General features: G+C 39.2%; 1 protein-coding gene across 2 annotated transcripts in view; it reads left to right on the top strand.

Moving 5' to 3' along the window:
• Positions 1 to 8,158, top strand: part of STXBP6 (syntaxin binding protein 6) — a 175,907-nt gene extending 167,749 nt beyond the window's left edge. For both annotated transcript variants that reach the window (XM_015424536.1, XM_015424538.1), the window contains exon 6: positions 6,309 to 8,158. In XM_015424536.1, the coding sequence (XP_015280022.1) occupies positions 6,309 to 6,332 (24 nt within the window). In that variant the 3' untranslated portion in view covers positions 6,333 to 8,158. The remainder of the gene's footprint in view (positions 1 to 6,308) is intronic.
• The last annotated feature ends 10,013 nt before the right edge of the window (positions 8,159 to 18,171 follow it).

The raw sequence follows: 18,171 nt of genomic DNA, 5'->3' as shown, positions 1-18,171 counted from the left end.
AGCGTGTGCGCACTGAATCCCATGGGTGTGAATGCACAGATGACCACTCGAAGATCACCAGTTACTGGTAAGCAACCTGCTTTTTGATTTTGTTACTTCATGCCTCCATTTACATATTTTGATCTTGTTATTCTTCCTCTAACATACGTGGCCACATGTATTCCCCAAAAGTTTTCGCACGAATGGTATAATTCACTACCATATCAACCCCTGTTGTCTGTGAGAAAGCTAAGAAATATGTGTGAGGGTAGCTGGAAGATGATAGTAGTAAAGGCAATAAAAGCTTAATAGAATACAAATTGTGGAAGTAACTTTTATAAGGGAGACTGGACAATAGTGCATGGCCCTCTCTCCATTGTATCCTTGGCAACAATTCTGTGAAGTGGGTTAGGCTGAGAGGTAGTGGCCCAAGATCATGCAGCAAGCTTCATGGCTGAATAAAGATTTGAACTTGAGTGTCCCTAGTCCTAACTATATACTTCTTTTTAAATAAGCATTAATATTTAAAGTAGTGTTTAAAAGGATAGTAATTATCATTTAATATTTCTGAAGCATCCAAAATATCCTAGGTAGTACATATAGACTAGCCCAGGCTAGCTTGATCTCCTCAGATCTCGGAAGCTAAGCAGTGTTGGCCCTGGCTACTATTTGGATGGGAGACCTCCAAGGAATATCAGGGTCATGACACAGAGGCAAGCAACGGCAAACCGTCTTTGAATATCTTTTGCCTTGAAAACCCTACAGGGTCGCCATAAGTCAGATGTGAATCGATGGCACTTGCCGCCACCATCAGACATAAATTAAAATTGCATTCAAAGAGCTTTACACTCAGCAGACCAACAGCTGCTGGTGATTCCCAGCCCAAAAGACATCCATCTAGCCTTGACCAGAGCCTGGTAGAACACTCTACCATATGAGATCAGGGCCCTATGAGATTTGCTTCAGTTCCATAGGGCCTGTAAAGTGGAGATGTTCCACCAGGCCTTTGTTTGCGGCAGTGAGTGTCTAAATTACATAGGCCTCCCCTGCCCTTCCCTGCTCTATCCTGTTGCATTGTCCACACTGTTCCACTTGATGTACTGAAAATCTTTGCCCACTACTTAGAAATTGGTCCATTGTGGGCACATCTACTTGCAGAAACGTTTGGGAGCATTCCCAAACTGTGCCAGATTGCCACCTGATGTACTGTAATTGTTGCTATAGTTTTAGTACTGAATGATGATTTAATTGATTGTTTGATTCTTTGTTGTAACCCGCCCTGAGCTCTGCAACACAGGGGAGGGTGGGATAAAAGTCCAATAAAGAAATAAATAAACAAATAATGGATATTTTTGCATCCTCTTCAGTATCCTCACATATCCTGCTTTAAATCTGAAAATACAAAACCACCTTATGCAGAATATATTAACTGTTTCAATGATGAAGCTTATGTTTTTGTTGCATTTTTAGAAATGTTGTGAAGCCACCCTGAGCTCCACATTGCGGGAGAGGGTGGTGGGATGTAAATCTCAAAATAAATGTCACCGTTCTGTGCGGCTAGATCACCCTCAAGGGTAAGGTAGACCAACCCTGGCTCTGCCACAGTTTGTCTTCAAGCCTTGACACTGAGCCTGATCCATTTACCTTGTCTCTAAGCTGGACTGACAGCTATTTTCTTTACACCCTCATCTTTTCCTCTATGGTTTTCTTCACCAAGCCAGGCCTCTCCCACGCTTCCTGTTGATCTCCTTGATTAGACAGATCTGGAATTCAGTCTCTCTCTCTGCTCTTTGGGGCAGAGAAAGGACTGGGGAGATGGTCCGGATAAAAGTCCAATAAAGAAATAAATAAACAAATAATGGATATTTTTGCATCCTCTTCAGTATCCTCACATATCCTGCTTTAAATCTGAAAATACAAAACCACCTTATGCAGAATATATTAACTGTTTCAATGATGAAGCTTATGTTTTTGTTGCATTTTTAGAAATGTTGTGAAGCCACCCTGAGCTCCACATTGCGGGAGAGGGTGGTGGGATGTAAATCTCAAAATAAATGTCACCGTTCTGTGCGGCTAGATCACCCTCAAGGGTAAGGTAGACCAACCCTGGCTCTGCCACAGTTTGTCTTCAAGCCTTGACACTGAGCCTGATCCATTTACCTTGTCTCTAAGCTGGACTGACAGCTATTTTCTTTACACCCTCATCTTTTCCTCCATGGTTTTCTTCACCAAGCCAGTCCTCTCGCACGCTTCCTGTTGATCTTCTTGATTAGGCAGATCTGGAATTCAGTCTCTCTCTGCTCTTTCGGGCAGAGAAAGGACTGGGGAGATGGTCCAGTTGGTTGGTGCTATTCTCTTTTCAAATAGTGTTGGTGTAGCTTGATTAATTTTCACTGTGTTTAGGATTCCCAAAGTGTTTTTGCTTGGAAGTAAATCCCATATGGATCGATGAGCAATATTTCTGGCTATATGTAGTTAAGATAATTTGGTAAACATGTGCATGGTGGGGGAGGGGCTAATGTGGGGGTCTTGCAGTGTGAAATTGAGGCAGTTCTATAGTTTTTCAGTACTGTGTAGTATGGAACTGTCTAGTTTTTATTTCATAACTTTGATGTAGAATTTATAAGGGATGAGAGATTCAAGACAGAATGCCTCTCTCTTATTTTTATTTATTATTTTAAAATATTGATGTGCCTGCCTTTCTCCTAAGCATCTTATGACCCAAGCAACAATATAAAAACATGGAAACATGCATGCAGGGGTGGTCCTCCAAGTATATCAGTGCCAGGCCACGGAGGACTTTAAAAGTGAGCACCAATACCTTGACTTGGACCTGGAAACTTAATTAGCAGCCAGTGAAGGGGCCTCAAAATAGGAGTGACATGGTCCCACCATCTAGTCCCAGTTAACAAACAGGATGCTGTCTTTTGTACTATCTGCAATTTCAAGATAGTCTTCAAGAGCAGCCTACATATAGCATGTTACAGGTTGCTGAAGTATGTCTGGTCACTGATGAGGTATCTGCTTCCTAACTAGATGTAGCTGGAGGTAAATGCATTTTTTCTCTGTCATGGACACCTGTTTCTCTAATAGGTGACCAGGATCCAGCAAGACTCCCAAGCTCTTAACAAAAGAATATCACAGACTTTTTTTTATCATTGACAGGCAAAAATCCTACAGCTAGTTTCTCTCTTTAAACTCAATTTATATATTTTGCATTTGTGTTTTTCTATAAGAACTGGACCATGATGCTCTTTCTTTTTCAGTGACAGAGCAGAGTAATTATGCTTGTGTTCACGTTTTGAACATTTTGAAGTTACTTCACAGAGAACTGTCAGCATTGCAGAAGTCAATTATTTTTACATGTTGCCACTTTATATGCTCTAAATAAAATATTAATCTGTGAAAAGCCTGAACTGTAAAATAAATTCGAGTGATGCTGTCCACTAACTTAAAAAAAATCAAATAAATGTTTGTACTTTAGCCTTTTTATTTAAGGTGACTTTCATAGTCCAGTCAGAAGTGTCTCTTCAAAGAAAATGGTTCAAATGCTATAAAATTTAGTCTGATATTCCAGCTAAAGTGTTGTGACCAGATGCCAGTGAGTAGCTAAATGTCAAGTTAATTTATGTATTAAAGTTGAGGAGACATGGTGAGAGACACTTGCTGCCACCTCTCAAAAATAAGCTTTGCCTTGTGTCCCAAAATAGCCAGATGATGATAACTTGCCAATGTAAATGAGAGCAGAATTTGGAAGATGCAGATGTTTGCTTGCTGTCTTCCCCCATGCTCAAAAAAACAGGACAGAACAGGAGGAGAATATGTGGAGGGGTTGTTGCTAGCTGGCTAGCTATCAATCACATTTTTATCCTGTCTTACCTCCTTGGAACTGAGGACAGTGTAGATGGATCTCTTCTGTTCTATCCTCATAATAATCTTGTGAGTTAGTTTAGTCTGAGAGATAATGCATGGTCTAATATCACTAGTGAGCTTCATGATTTGATCCCCAGTCTCCATAGGCATAGTCAGATACCTCTTTAACACACCAGCACTGCAGGTTCTGTAGCTGTAAGCGGTGGCATATGGTCCAAATATGCTTCAGACATGCTCACTGTCTCAAAAAATTGAGCATACATCAAAACTGAATCAAGAAAATTTTTTATCAACCAAACCAACCACCAGTGCTTACTACTTTCCCCCATGCCCCTGGAAGTCTGCAACCTGTCTCTTATGTCTCTTATTTAAAATATTAATCTAATCAGTTTATATATAGGATAATCACAGGGTGCATATAATCACAGGGTGCATTCACCAAATGACTAATTTTTAAAGCTGTCACATCCATTTTTCCTCATGATTCGTATGTGATCTGTACAAATTTCATTTTGTGAAAATAAGCCCAAAATATTCTTTGGGCTCCACCATCAAGATTGGCTGGCCATGTATCCAGATGCATAGCAGCTAAATTTCATCTGTATAATTTGTCAGTGCTTCAGAAATTAGAACTATTATTTGATTAAATCCAAACATGCTATGACAAACCCCTGTATCTTCCCAACTGTCTGGCAGATTTTTCCCCACCAAATCTTCAGTTCCCTTCAGTGACTGAGTTGTCCTACAGTACCATGTATATATTCTTTGTCATTAAAAAATCTGAATATCCCACTCTATGTTTAGATATTGAATTTAGGCTTTTTCTCAGCTCAGAAACTCTACTGAAAATACAGGAGCTGTCCATTTAAACCCTTGAGAAATGGCACTTGAGGCAAATTATTTTTCAAAAACAGAATAAAGATTTTATTAAACAGGCAGGCGATATATGTATAAATGTAATAGTCAAGGTTTTGAGATTGCTGTTGGGAAAAAAAACTTTCTAATATATACAGAGTTGAATTCTTAGAACATTCAAGAGCATATTTGTAGTTTTGTTTCAGGGTGTTCTAATTCTTTCTTTGACAGGTACTTTGTTTAGTATATTTCAGCACTAACACAGTTCTCATTGATGTTTCTAGATTTCTTCCTTCAGAGTTCTAAGTTTTTCTTTAGATATTACAGCTTTTCATTAATTCCTGAGGTGTCTTAGTTTCTCCCCTTTATCACAGACCAGGTTTCTCTTCCCAGCCCCTTTCACTGGCAGGAAGTTTTTCTCCTTGTCCCTAAGAAGCAATAACTCCTTTTACGATTTGGCTTGAATGGGAGTTCACTCTAACTACCCAGACCTTCTGCCAAATCCTTCTCCAGTATCCTTTGTGTATGTAAGGCTTTTCTGTAGCTTTCCTGAGAATCTAAAATTCTCCCTCAGAGCAATTTTAATATATCTAATACAATGGGGTTTCTCTTCTTCTCCCTATAGAAGAACTATTTTGACTATTGCCTGTCAGAAAACACTGACTCCCAAATGTCTCTTCCCTCAGAAACCAAAACCCCTGCCTACTGATCCAGATGTTAGTTTTCAGACAATCAAAAGGCAAAAGACCAAATGGCAAAAGACCAAAAGGTAAAAGAAGTATTTTCCCTCCAGATCAGCTGTTTTATTTTCTCTCTCAGCTGATGCTGGCCAATCAGAGAGCAAGTAGAACAGCCAACCACATAAGCTCTTCTCTCCAGGGAAGGTTAACTCATGAACTCCCTGGCTCTCTGATACAAGCAGCATTTTAAAAAGCCTGCTTTCCTTTGCAGTCCATCACACATGCCCTTCCATGACAGGAGGGCACTTTTGGATCCCATCCATTGTTTTCAAATTTCATAGTTTTCATAATGTGACACTGTTGAGTATAGTACATTTTAAATAATTTTTTAATCAATTCTGCTAGATTTGAGTTTAGTAGCACCTTAGAAACCGGCAAGCTTTTCAGGGTGGAAGCTTTGACTTTTGAAAGCTCATACGCTAAAAATCTTATTGGTCTCTAAGGTGCTACTGGACCTGAATCTAGCAGAATTGATAAAGGAATTCTACCTGTTCTACTGAAGACAAACATGGCTATGCTTTGAAACTGTATTGATTTTGGTTGAGCTTTAGTACTAATTCCAGATGAATAGCCATGTTTGTCTGTAGCAACAGAATAAATCAGGAGTCCAGTGATATCTTACAGACTAACAAAGTTTATTCTAGTGTACATTTGAACTGTCCTTCATTCATACAGTATGCAAGCAAGTTGACCCCTTCATTTGATGCTGATGGATCAGTCTCTTAATGCAGTGAGTGGTGTAGGCTTGATCAGCAGCAGGTGTGTTCAGATTTCATCCTAATAAACATGCATTTCTACTGCTTGAATTTTATCAAAGATGTAATTGTAAGTGTCTTGACATATCACTGTATTTTTCCCCAGCTTGCTATGAAGCACAAGTGTTGAAGATGCCTAATACAGATATCATCCATAGAGGAACTAAAAAGTTAGGTTCATCACTTTTTATTGGAGATACAACCTCATTTCTGCTTTTTCCTACAGCCAATGAAGCCCAGGTATTTCAGTTGCAGGTGGGAAATACGTTGCATTCCTACATTTTCTGTTGCTGAGCAATTCTGCAATATTGTCAAACTTTTTATTTTATTTAAAATAAGAGTTATTGTTAACATAGCAATTGGACCGACATAGAGAACTGTGTTAATGTGCAGCATCCCACTGTTCTTAGTATTATGCAGGAAGGAATAAAATTAGCTACAAGAGAAATTAACAAATTAAAATAAAATCTAAGCACTTGTTACATAATTGTCTCGTAGCATAATTTTTGGAGTTATGTGGCTCTTGCCTTCAGATGTTGAGCAAAGCAAAATGGGTTGCCATTAAAGAGTCTGACTTCTTGTTTCTTCCATTTTTAGTAAGCATATTTTGCATGTGCCATCCAAAGTACAAATCTGAATCTGAGATATCAACAGAACACTTGGGAAACTATTTCTTTTTTGCTGTCTGGATTTTTATTTATTTTTGGACAACACGGTATCGCCAGGAATGCTCACAAGATGTTCAGACCTAAGACTGATGGTTAAATCTCTTAAATGCCTTTATGTTAATCTGGAATTTAGCAGTTGAGTGTAAAATTAATAAATAAAAGTTGCTTGATGGCTGTCAGATAAAACAGCTATTTTATTTATGAAGGGCAGTATTTTTAAAAACCCAAACTTGTAAATATTCTACAGGAATCATCCCATCATTTTAATGCATCCACAAAGGGAACAACACTTGCTGCAGTTGCATCTACTGTTGGGTATGCTTTGATCTAACTCAAATCAGGTTGGGAGTGACAGTGAGAGATCTGTGAATTAATTCCCCACTGTTTAAACTGCAAATTCCACCCTGGTTCTGATCAGAACCCTTTCTCCCAGCACCATTTTCATAATTTCACTCTCCTTTCTCCAGGGTCTGCTGTGTATCTGTGGGAAGGGTGCAGGAAAAGGGTTAAAGCATTACCTCACCTCCATGGCACTGTCTAGAATCACAGCAGGAAGTCTGTTCACTGGATCACCTGCTATCACATCTAGTTATAACTTTCAGCAAAGCTGGTAAATGCAGTTATGTTTCCCCATTACAGAATTGGCCATTGTTGACTGACTGGAAGACAAAGGCCTATTTTCTCGGTAGAGGTAGTGAGAATACAGTCATCAAATGTTCCAGTGATAACAGCATGGGAGTTGTGCATTATAATGCAATCTGCTGTATCTGAGGACTATGTGCCAATGATGCAACCATGTGCATGGGGCAAATCTCATCAATTTTATTCCATTAGTTTCCCACTTAGAGAGAATGTAGAAAATCTCACATGATCTGCCCTATACATGTAGGCACATCACTTATATACATTCCTTAGTCATATAGGATATTACAGAAAAGTTGCTCCTATTAAACTGCATGTGAAAAAACAGTAGATTAATTTTCAACAAATATTAATGACATTATGTATTTACAGAATATACGGAAATGGTACATGAACTGGCTCACAGGCAGACTGCTATATTCCAGGTTTTCATATTTTTTTCCATTGCCTGTATTATTGAGTATTTTTTGACGCCATTATTTTTTACAGACTTTTTTATGCTGTCTTTGCATTTCATTTCAGTGATTCATTTAGCCTGTCGATATGGAACTTGTTTTCATACCATGTTGCCAAACAACTTGATGGGAGTTCATCCATTTGGTGCAGCCCTCCTGCCCACCCCCCCCAAAAAAGGATTTTAATTTGTAGCTCATACCTTCTAGTCAGTAATCCAGTCACTTGGTGCTTTCTTAGGATAATTAGAAGGAAGTGTGCTGACATTCCATATTAAAATTAAAGTTTATATTGCTAAACATTACCTCTTGGAACATAGTTGTAGCATACAATTCTAGTGTTAGATATTTGTGTACATTAAGTATACAGTAATTCAGGTTAACGTTTCATATTCAAGAATGTATTTGTAAAATGTAACAAGGTCAATAACCTTTTTAAAGTTCTGCAGAGACTAAAAATCATGTGTTGCTAAACTTAAGACATTCTACAGGAGCCTATTATGTGGCTAGCAAAAAGTTATGAATTAATGTGAAAATATTAACAGATCTTACTCTAAACAAGTGATCTTAAAAAGTTTGTTTGGCTTTATTATGCCAAAATTGTAATACTTGCTCATACAATGTTGTTTACTTTTCAACCGTCTAAAGGGTGTAAAAAATTTTTGTGCCATTCTGAAATAAATGGGACTGCCTGTTGATTCATCTTTGCAAATTCGGTTTTCACTCATTAAATGTTTTAACAATGACCAAACATATTACTTCTACCTTATTTGATAGGAGGTGTAATAGTGTATAAATGCAAATTACAACTCATTGGGATAGCGGGGGGGAATTCTTGATCCACTTCCCTTTTTCTGAATCCTTCTGGAAAATTTGAGCTTGGTGAACTAATTTGGGAAGCAGAGAGTTCAGTGCCCCAATGAGCACCTGTTCATACAACTCTCTTAATGTATGATTGTGGCCACTGGAACGGCTACCTGGGTTGTCTTCCAGCAGCTTTACAGTGAAACATTCGTGTTCATCATGTGTGCAGCTGATTTGGCTTTTAGCTCGCCATAGAGGCAACATTGGCAAACTATTTCTTGTGGTTACTCCTTAACTGATTGTGTGAATAGACACTGACAAACATGGCTGGGTTATGTACATATGCATATAAACCCCCCACAGGATCTCTCAGGATCAGTTCACAAATGACCTCTAACACACATGACCTATACCTAGTGAAGTATAGAAGTTACCCCTATATTTCTCATGTCCATGCATGCATACACACCATTTATAAAGAAGAATGTGATGCATCTTCCCATCCGTGTGCCCTGGACATGAAATGTGACCCTCATTGAGGGGAATGGACAGCTCATATGACTGGAGTCTATATATATCTAAATGTTGCATCATACATTATATATGGATGAGTGTGCCTCCATGTACATAGATCATGCATACAGGGGTGACATGTGAACTTAAATTCATGCATATGTACATATTCATGGGTTGCACTTTCTCTCTTCCCACTGTTTCTTCCCAAAACCTCCACATTGTGGGACCTCATTGCTGGCAGAAGTGCCTAATAAAGTATTTACATATTAGCGATCCTTAAGGGGGGAGCTTTTCAGTATGATGTTTTCATATTTCATGCTTGTTCTACATAGGCCTTAAGTAAAAGATTTCTAGAATGCTAGGCACAAGCTTTAATCTGTGTTCCAAGCAAATTAAATTGCTGATGAAAAAATGTGATTATATTCTGAAGCCTGAAATATGTGCAAAGTCCCATATTCTGAAGCCTGAAATATGTGCAAAGCTGGAAGAAGCTGATTGGTGATGGTATTTAGACATCTATTCAGGGGATCAGATTGTCTCCTTTTGCATTCCATCATTCTGGATTATTCTGGTTTTTGTGTTTCATCTGTACTGTAAATATTCATGTCACTAAGTTATGCTGTTATGACACACTGTCAAATCAATCCATTCTCTTGAGGAATAATGGCACTGGAACTGCAAGTGGTCACAGTGCTCAACTACATTGCTGAATGTTGCATCTACAAGCTGCAGTTTGTCCCTTTCAAAGATGACTACCCAGGTCCAGAAATTTCTGGATTCTTGGACTGTGAGGCTAGCCATGTATAAATTATTATCTGGTAAAACTAGAATTTATTGTATGTAATACTTTATCTTGTTGTATGTGGTGATTCCTATAAAAATGTACAATTGCAATTTTGTTTTCATAATAAAGATTTTAATAATTACATGAATGCTGGTTTTTACCTGTCATGCTCTGGGGTGACTTATTCATGGGATGTCATGAAAACTGACTGTTGCTACCATGTTGATGTTCATTCATCAAAATACAATGTTGAGTATTAAAATGAAATTGGTAATCATTTATCTTGCTAGGACTGTACATGTCAGATTATTACTGATATGTCCATTTGTTGTAATGGGGTATAATTCACAAGATTTATTAAAGCGGAGCAACTTTAGTACTGGTCATCCTGAGAAACACTCTGGATTTTTCAGGGGGAGCCACGCAAACCTAGGTCATGTACACAGATCCATGGTTCAGTAGTAGTAGAGCACATGTTCTGCATGCAAAGTTCCCTGGTTTAGTCCTTGGCATTTCCACGTAAATGATCCCAGTAGATATTTCCTTTCTCTGCTTGAGACTCAGAAGAACCATTCCAGTCAAACAGACAACTCTGTGCTAAATGGAGCAATGGTCTGACGGCAGTATAAGACATCTTCATGTGTTCATGCAATCTCAACTCAGGTTTGAATCCCCATTCTTCCACATAAGCCTGCTGGGTAACCTTGGGCCAGTCATTCTCTTTTAGCCTTACTTACCTCCAAGGGGGGGTGGCTGTGAGGATAAAAATGAAAAAAGAATAATGTGTAAGCCACTTTGGGTCCCCATTGGGGAGAAAAGCAGGGTATAAATATTTACTTAGATATTTACAAACACTCAAATTCTTGCCTTTAAGCCTGCCTTGCCTCTCAAACCCCGCAAGCTGGAAAAATTAGTTTCACATCAACCTCTGTACCAGTGGGTGTGAACTCACCAAAGTGGCTGAGGGGAGCTCACTGATTACCAGAGAGCCAGTTTGGTGTAGTGGTTAAGTGCACGGACTCTAATCTGGGAGAGCCGGGTTTGATTCCCCCCTCCTCCACTTGCACCTGGCTGGATGACCTTGGGCAAGCCGTAGTTCTGATAAGAGCTGTTCTTGAAAAAGAGCAGTTTCTGTCAGAGCTCTCTCAGCCCCACCTTCCTCACATGGGGTCTGTTGTGGGGAGGGAAGGGAAAGGAGTTTGTAAGCCGCTCTGAGACTCCTTTAGGTAGTGAAGGGCGGGGTATAAATCCAATTTCCTTCTCCTCCTCCCCCCCCAATTAATGTTCATTCTTCAAGACCAGGTCCTGCCATAGCTAAAAGAAGGATTCTAATAATTGGCAGCATCGTGGCTCTTTACATTTATTATTACTATTATGAAACAATCTTAATGTGTTTCAGTGCCGTTCTCTTCCCTTCTGATTCTTCTCTTGAAAGAACTACCTACAACAAGCTGTCATCAGTTAGCCCCTCTATTCACAGGTAATCCTTACTTTTGCAGAGTTGTTGTGGCAACCTGCCAGAAGAGAGTCTATGCTAAAAGAAATCCCATACAGTTCATTTTCAAGAGTTGGTTTTAATGGCCGTTATCAGAGTATCTAATACTCAGGAAGAAGTAATGAAATAGCTAGTGTTGCTTGTTAGACTGAAATACATGCCTCTGTGTAACAGTCTGGCAACAAAAAAGCTCTATTTTTAGCATTGCTGTAAGCAGTCCATAGTAGAAACTCAACAGGCATATGGAGAACAACTATTCAATATCTATGTGTTTTTGTAGCCTCTAGAAATATAGCCAGTCTTTTAATTTTATTTTTTCCTGAGTCCATTCACAAGTCTAGTTTCTTTGTGGCTGCACTTGCTAATTTAAGCACCCATTGATTGCTGACCAAATGGCAGGATGGAAACTGCCCAATAAAACTGAGATCTGGAACTAATTTTAATACTCTTTTACCTCATAAATACCTAACAAGTGTAGATTCATGCTACTTTTTTAATTGATTATTGACTTGTCGAAAGAAAACCATTTGGGGGTCTTAAAGGATCACACTTGAATACGGATATTTCCTTATGCACAGTTCTGTTTTGTTACCTTGTATAGGAGAGAGATTTTGAGTGCTCAACTTGCAATGTGATCTTAGCTATAAACTGAAAACAAGAGTCTCTTACCACCAGACCATTTGTCATGTAGATGAGTAACACTGTTGAGAATATACATTTTTAAAAGGGTTGGCAAGATTAGTATACTGAGACACAGGTCTCGTTCTCATTGAGGCCTATGGGGTTGCATCCCATGAGAGATTTCCACCGGTGGGATTTGCCAATTTCCTCCTGTTGCCAGCCTCTGGCCCTCTCATGCTGTTTCTGGGGAGATCCCCTGTACCACAGGAGCAGCATTTCAGAGTGCATTTTTGTCTTCAGTGGGAAGGGGGAAGCGAAAAAGTAACATTCCAAGGGTAGAAATCATTCTGTCTGTGGAAAATTCCAGTGGATCTAAGCTTAAGTCTGGGCAGTACCAGTATGAACTGCAAGTGGAGGCTCAGATCCATACTCAATCCCCCATATTTGCTTTACCATAGATACCTGGCAGAAGGGTTCAAGCCTAGCCTTCTCATTGACACACCAGTTTTCTGTGTGTAGCGAATATCTCTTTGTGGTGGAGTATTCAGTTAAAGGGTTGCAAAGAGTCGGACTCAACTGTGCAACTGAACAACAACAAATTCAGTTAAAAGACTCTACCTGTAGGTACAGTGGTGCAGCCCAGTCACGTATATGAGAGTTACTAGGTACTGCAGATCAGCCATCAGAGAAGCCAAAGCTCGGTATGAGTTGGGTCTGGCCAGGGGGGCTCACTACAATAAGAAAAACTTCTACATATATGTGAGAAGCAAACGCAAGGTAAAAGAGGCAATCGGACCACTTTTGGGAGTAGAATGAGAAGTTCTGGTGAGGGACAGAGAAAAAGCAGACAGGCTTAATGACTTTTTTGCCTCTGTTTTCTCCCTGAAGAACTCCAGCCCATCTAGAGATGGTATAGGACATAACAGGACACCTGAGTGTCCAATTGACATTAACAGGGAGATTGTGGAGAGGTACCTGGCTGCACTGAACGAATACAAATCCCCTGGGCCAGATGGTGTGCACCCACGAGTGCTCAAAGAACTTTCCAATGAACTTGCAGAGCCCCTGCTTCTCCAAAATACATGCTTACTAACTAATGCCTGATGCACTGCAATACAGATCTATGAAACATATTCCCTCCCAAAAAGGTTTTTTTGTAATAATAGTTTTTATCATTTTAAACAAAACAAATAGACAAACAAACATACATGAGAGTAATAATAACAATATTATATCTCTTAAACTACCTCATACATATATGTTTAATTGCAGGCCTATGTTAAACACTACACTATCTCATTACCATCTTCTATAAATCCACATTTTATATCTTAAAATTTCGTAAGCAGATAAGTCTATAATTTTTGCAACTATAGATTAACAAAACATGTTTCTTCTGTTTAAGCATTGTCTAAACATTCTACAATAATCTTCTATAAGATACATTTAGACATTAACTGAATTTTATACAATTCCTCAAATTCATAGTCAAATTCTTTTCTTTTCTCATTCTATTTGTTCTAATTGTTTTAACGTCACCAAAAACAAATATCTAGCCTACCTCTTAGATCAAACTGAATTCTTAATATCAGTCTTGATTACACATTTTAAAATAATCTTCCATTTAATAAAGGTTTTTTTGCATACCTATATTCCCTAATCAATCTACCCCAATTACACAAGCTCATAGGATCCTTAAACCAACCTTGTTTATATAACACCTTTTACATCAGATTAAAACTTTGATATCTTTATAAGTTTACAATCTATGCAGTCCTCTGTTATAAGCCTTACCTAAATATGAAAGTTTTTAAACATACTTCTCTAACCAATCTTATTCAAATAAACATTCATAAATGTTCTCTAGACCAAATTTTTATACAGTTTATTCTCTTATAATTTATATCATCTGTTATAAGACTTTCTAAAACACTTAAAATTAATCTTCCCTTGAATATTTTTAATATGGGCTATAATTTTGTAAATGTATAGAAAAACAAAATCAATTATAACCAATGTTAATCAATTACACATGTATAAAGATCCCCTAAACCAATTTTATAATTTGCACTTATATGAATCTATATATGAAAAAAGGGGTTAGATATATTCCCCAGCCCATCTTAGTCAGTTGCACATAAACAGCGGTCCCCTAAACCAGTCTTATTTATAGGGCTTAATTGTTTTCTTTTTGTGATTTCTTCTTTTCAATAAAGTCTTGATTCTATGTCTCTTTTCCTTGTAGGTATATAGGTAGAAAAGGTTTATTTTAAGACTCGCCATCTGTATTCAATTTTTAAGGTAGTAAAGAATTCCATAAATTCTGTTTTATCTTCTCTCTGGAATATTTTTCCCTTTATAACTTTGAGGATTCCAGAGTTCAACAGTCTTTTAGTAGATCTGTTACTCTCACTGTAGATTGGGTCAGCTTGTTTGTGGTGTTGTTCTGCGTCTTGCACAGTTTGGTGCTGAGGTTCCTTTTCCCTGTAGGTTGGGTCAGCTTGATTGCCGTGTGTTCTGCATCTTGCACAGTTTGGTGCTTTGGTTCCTCTGTCTTGCTTATAGTTTGGCTTAGTGTAGTGGCTTTTTTGTCTAGTATTGTTTCAAAAGTTTTTTTAACTGCCAGATTGACTGCATCAACAATTATAAGCTGAAGCTCCTCCCAGGACAACTGCAGCAGGTTGGTTTCTGTGGAACTGTCTAAGCATCCATCATCTGGCATTTTTTTCTGTGTGTCCTGATCACCCATTTTAATGCGACAGCAAAAGTCCCAGTTCAGTTTAGCAAAACCTAAAATCTCTGTAAATTATTTGTCAATATTCTCTTCAAAGCTGACCACATTTGCCAGATAGTAGCTCTCATAGAGATATTAGCAACCGAGAATCCTTCAACACAAGTCAAGAGCTTGGCCGCTATACTTTGCTACTCTCTTTTTGTTATGTACTGAAATATTATTCTTAATAAAATATTTGAAATAAAAAAAGAAGTCCATATATAATTCCAGTGAGTCACTTAAATCCACAAATTCAAATTTATGTTCCAGGAAAAGATATTAAGAGCTCAAAAAACAGTCTTTGTTTCCTCTTTGCCCCAAAGTAGATTTAGTGCAGCTTTGTTAACTTGAACTAGCCACTTTGAATAGGAAGGGGGGGAGATTTCCACCTCTCCTTTCCTTGTCCTTTTAAAAATTTAAAGGGGCTTAACTAAAACAGTCATTGAATTCTTGTTACGTTTACAATTACTCATGGTAGAAATCTTCATCGGTGTTATGGATGAGGCTCAAATAACTCTCTTCTTATGGGGCGTTCACATCTGGTGCAATTATGGCTGCCATAACTGCACTGCTTCGTTCCTTGCTTCTGGGATGATCCAGGGCTTCCACCGGCTCGCTACCCCGCGTGGGGGGCCCAAATCGAGTCCCTTGCATCAGACCTTCCTCCAGGAGGTTCAGTGGAGTTTGGGATCCTCCGAAAACCACCCAAAAAAGAACAAAGAGCTGGCAGTGCCCGGGAGCAATTCCCGGTGTCGGCCGTGTCGATGCACCGCAGCCCCTCCCCCCATTGTTATCCCAATCTTTAAGAAAGGGAAGATGGATGACCCGGGAAACTACAGGTCAGTCAATCTGACTTCTGTTGTTGGGAAGATATTAGAGCAGATTATAGATCTGTAAGCATCTGAAAGACCACTTAGTGATCCGGGGAAGTCAGCATGGTTTTGTCCCCAACAGATCTTGTCAGACCAACCTGGTTTCCTTCTTTGGTCATGTGATGAGCTTACTGGATCGTGGGAACTCTGTTGATGTGATTTACCTGGATTGCAGTAAAGCTTTTGGTAAGGTTCCCCATGACATACTGATGGACAAACTGGAATACAGTGGGCTGGACTATAGGATAGGGGTGGATCAGTGGATAGGGGACTGGTTAGAGGACCGCACCCAAAGAGTGGTGGTCAGTGGCATTTCATCAGATTGGAAGAAGGTGTCCAGCGGGGTGCCGCAGGGCTCGGTTTTGGGCCCAGTACTTTTCAATATTTTTATCAATGATCTGGATGAAGGGGTAGAAGGGCTACTCATTAAATTTGCTGATGATACCAAACTGGGAGGAGTAACAGACACCCAAGAAGATAGAGTTACAATTCAACAAGACCTTGAATACTCTGGAGAAGTGGGCAGTTACAAACAGGATGCAGTTCAACAAAGATAAATGCACAATATTATATCTGGGCCACAAAAATGTCAAGCACAAATACTGGATGGGAGATATATTTCTGGGGAGTGGTGTATGTGAAAGAGATCTTGGGGTAAGGGTGGACTGTAAACTAAATATGAGCAGTCAGTGTGATGTGGTGGCAAAAAAGGCAAATTCAGTCTTGGGTTGTATTAAAAGGGCCATGGCATCAAAAACGCAGGAGGTCATAGCCCCTCTGTAATTCTGCCTTGGTCAAGCTGCACCTGGAGTACTGTGTGCAGTTCTGGAGGGCTCACTTCAAAAAGGATGTGGACAAAATCAAGAAGGTGCAGAAGAGAGTGACGAGGATGATCAGGGGTCTGGAGACTGAGCCCTATGAGGAAAGGCTAAGGGCCTTGGGAATGTTTAGTTTGGAGAAGAGGAGATTGAGGGGGGGCATGATTGCTCTCTTTAAATATTTGAAAGGCTGTCATTTGGAGGAGGGCAAGGAGCTGTTCCAGTTGGCAGCAGAGGATAGGACCCAAAGCAACAGTTTTAAATTACATGCAGAAAAGTATCGGCTGGATATTAGGAAAAACTTTTTCACAGACAGAGTGGTTCAAAGGTGGAATCAGCTGCCTAGAGGGGTGGTTAGCTCCCCTTCACTGACAGCTTTCAGGAAGAGGCTGGACGAAGATTTGTCAGAGATGCTTTAGGCTGGTCCTGCATTGGGCAGGGGGTTGGACTAGATGGTCTGTATAGCCCCTTCCAACTCTATGATTCTATGATTTACCAGTAATAACTAGGTCAGAGGCACAAAGTTGTATAGAAATATACAAATTCTTCCCATCAAAATCCTGGTACATAATGTCAGTTAACCAAGAAAATCTCTTGAGTGCATCTAGAACTGAGTGAACTTTTTTGCTTTGTGGGGGGAAAATAATTGGATAGGAATAAAATTTAGTAGCACCTTTCAATGGCCTAGTTTTCCCCCAACAAATGAATGCATGTCATCTCCTTAAAACTGGAATGCTTTTATAGGACATAATCCATGGAACAATTACTAATACAGCATCTTAACTATTCAGAATTTAAATCTGAAAAAAATGACAGCTCTTCAGTAACCTGTCATAAACATTTGGTTATATGGAGTGTTACTAGAAACTTCCATGGCACAAAACCTTTTTTTTTTAAAAAAAAAGAAATGCATTTAGGACCTTGATGTATAGCAAGATTCTTATGACATGCACAACATTGTACTCGTATCACAAATACTATACCAGAAAGCAATGCATAATCATTTGTTGGATGTGCTAAAACGAATTACAAGCATGCCTACTGGGAACAACAGTAGATGCCTGAAGAACCAATTAATGTAAATGGGAGCCACAAATCCCAACTGTCTTGCATTGGCCACCTTGTAATATAGCACAGAAAAGTTGCATTGAAAACATAGAACAGATTTAAAGAAACCTTCTCTGGTCCTGGAATGATAGCCCACGGTGTGGAATGACAATATGTGGGACCAGAAAAATATGTGACTGCAAAGGCAGCCTCTGGGAGTAGGATACCTGCTCCAGGACTGGAATGACAGCCCCCCGAGTGGAATGATGATTCCTAGGATCACCATAAGTGTTCTAGGACTGGAATGACAGTCACTGGGACTAAGATGCTGCTCTGTTCTGAACATGGAACGATAGTCCCCAGATCAGGATGAATGCCCCTGAAAGCAGAAAAACTGCTGTGGGCATGGAATGACAGCCATTACAGTAGGATTATTATCTCTGGAACTGGGTCAGTGCTCTGGTACAGGAATGACAG

Source organism: Gekko japonicus, unplaced genomic scaffold, assembly GCF_001447785.1.
Source record: "Gekko japonicus isolate JY-2015 unplaced genomic scaffold, Gekko_japonicus_V1.1 scaffold310, whole genome shotgun sequence".
Lineage (NCBI taxonomy): Eukaryota > Metazoa > Chordata > Lepidosauria > Squamata > Gekkonidae > Gekko > Gekko japonicus.
This window is presented reverse-complemented; position numbering and strand designations above follow the sequence as displayed.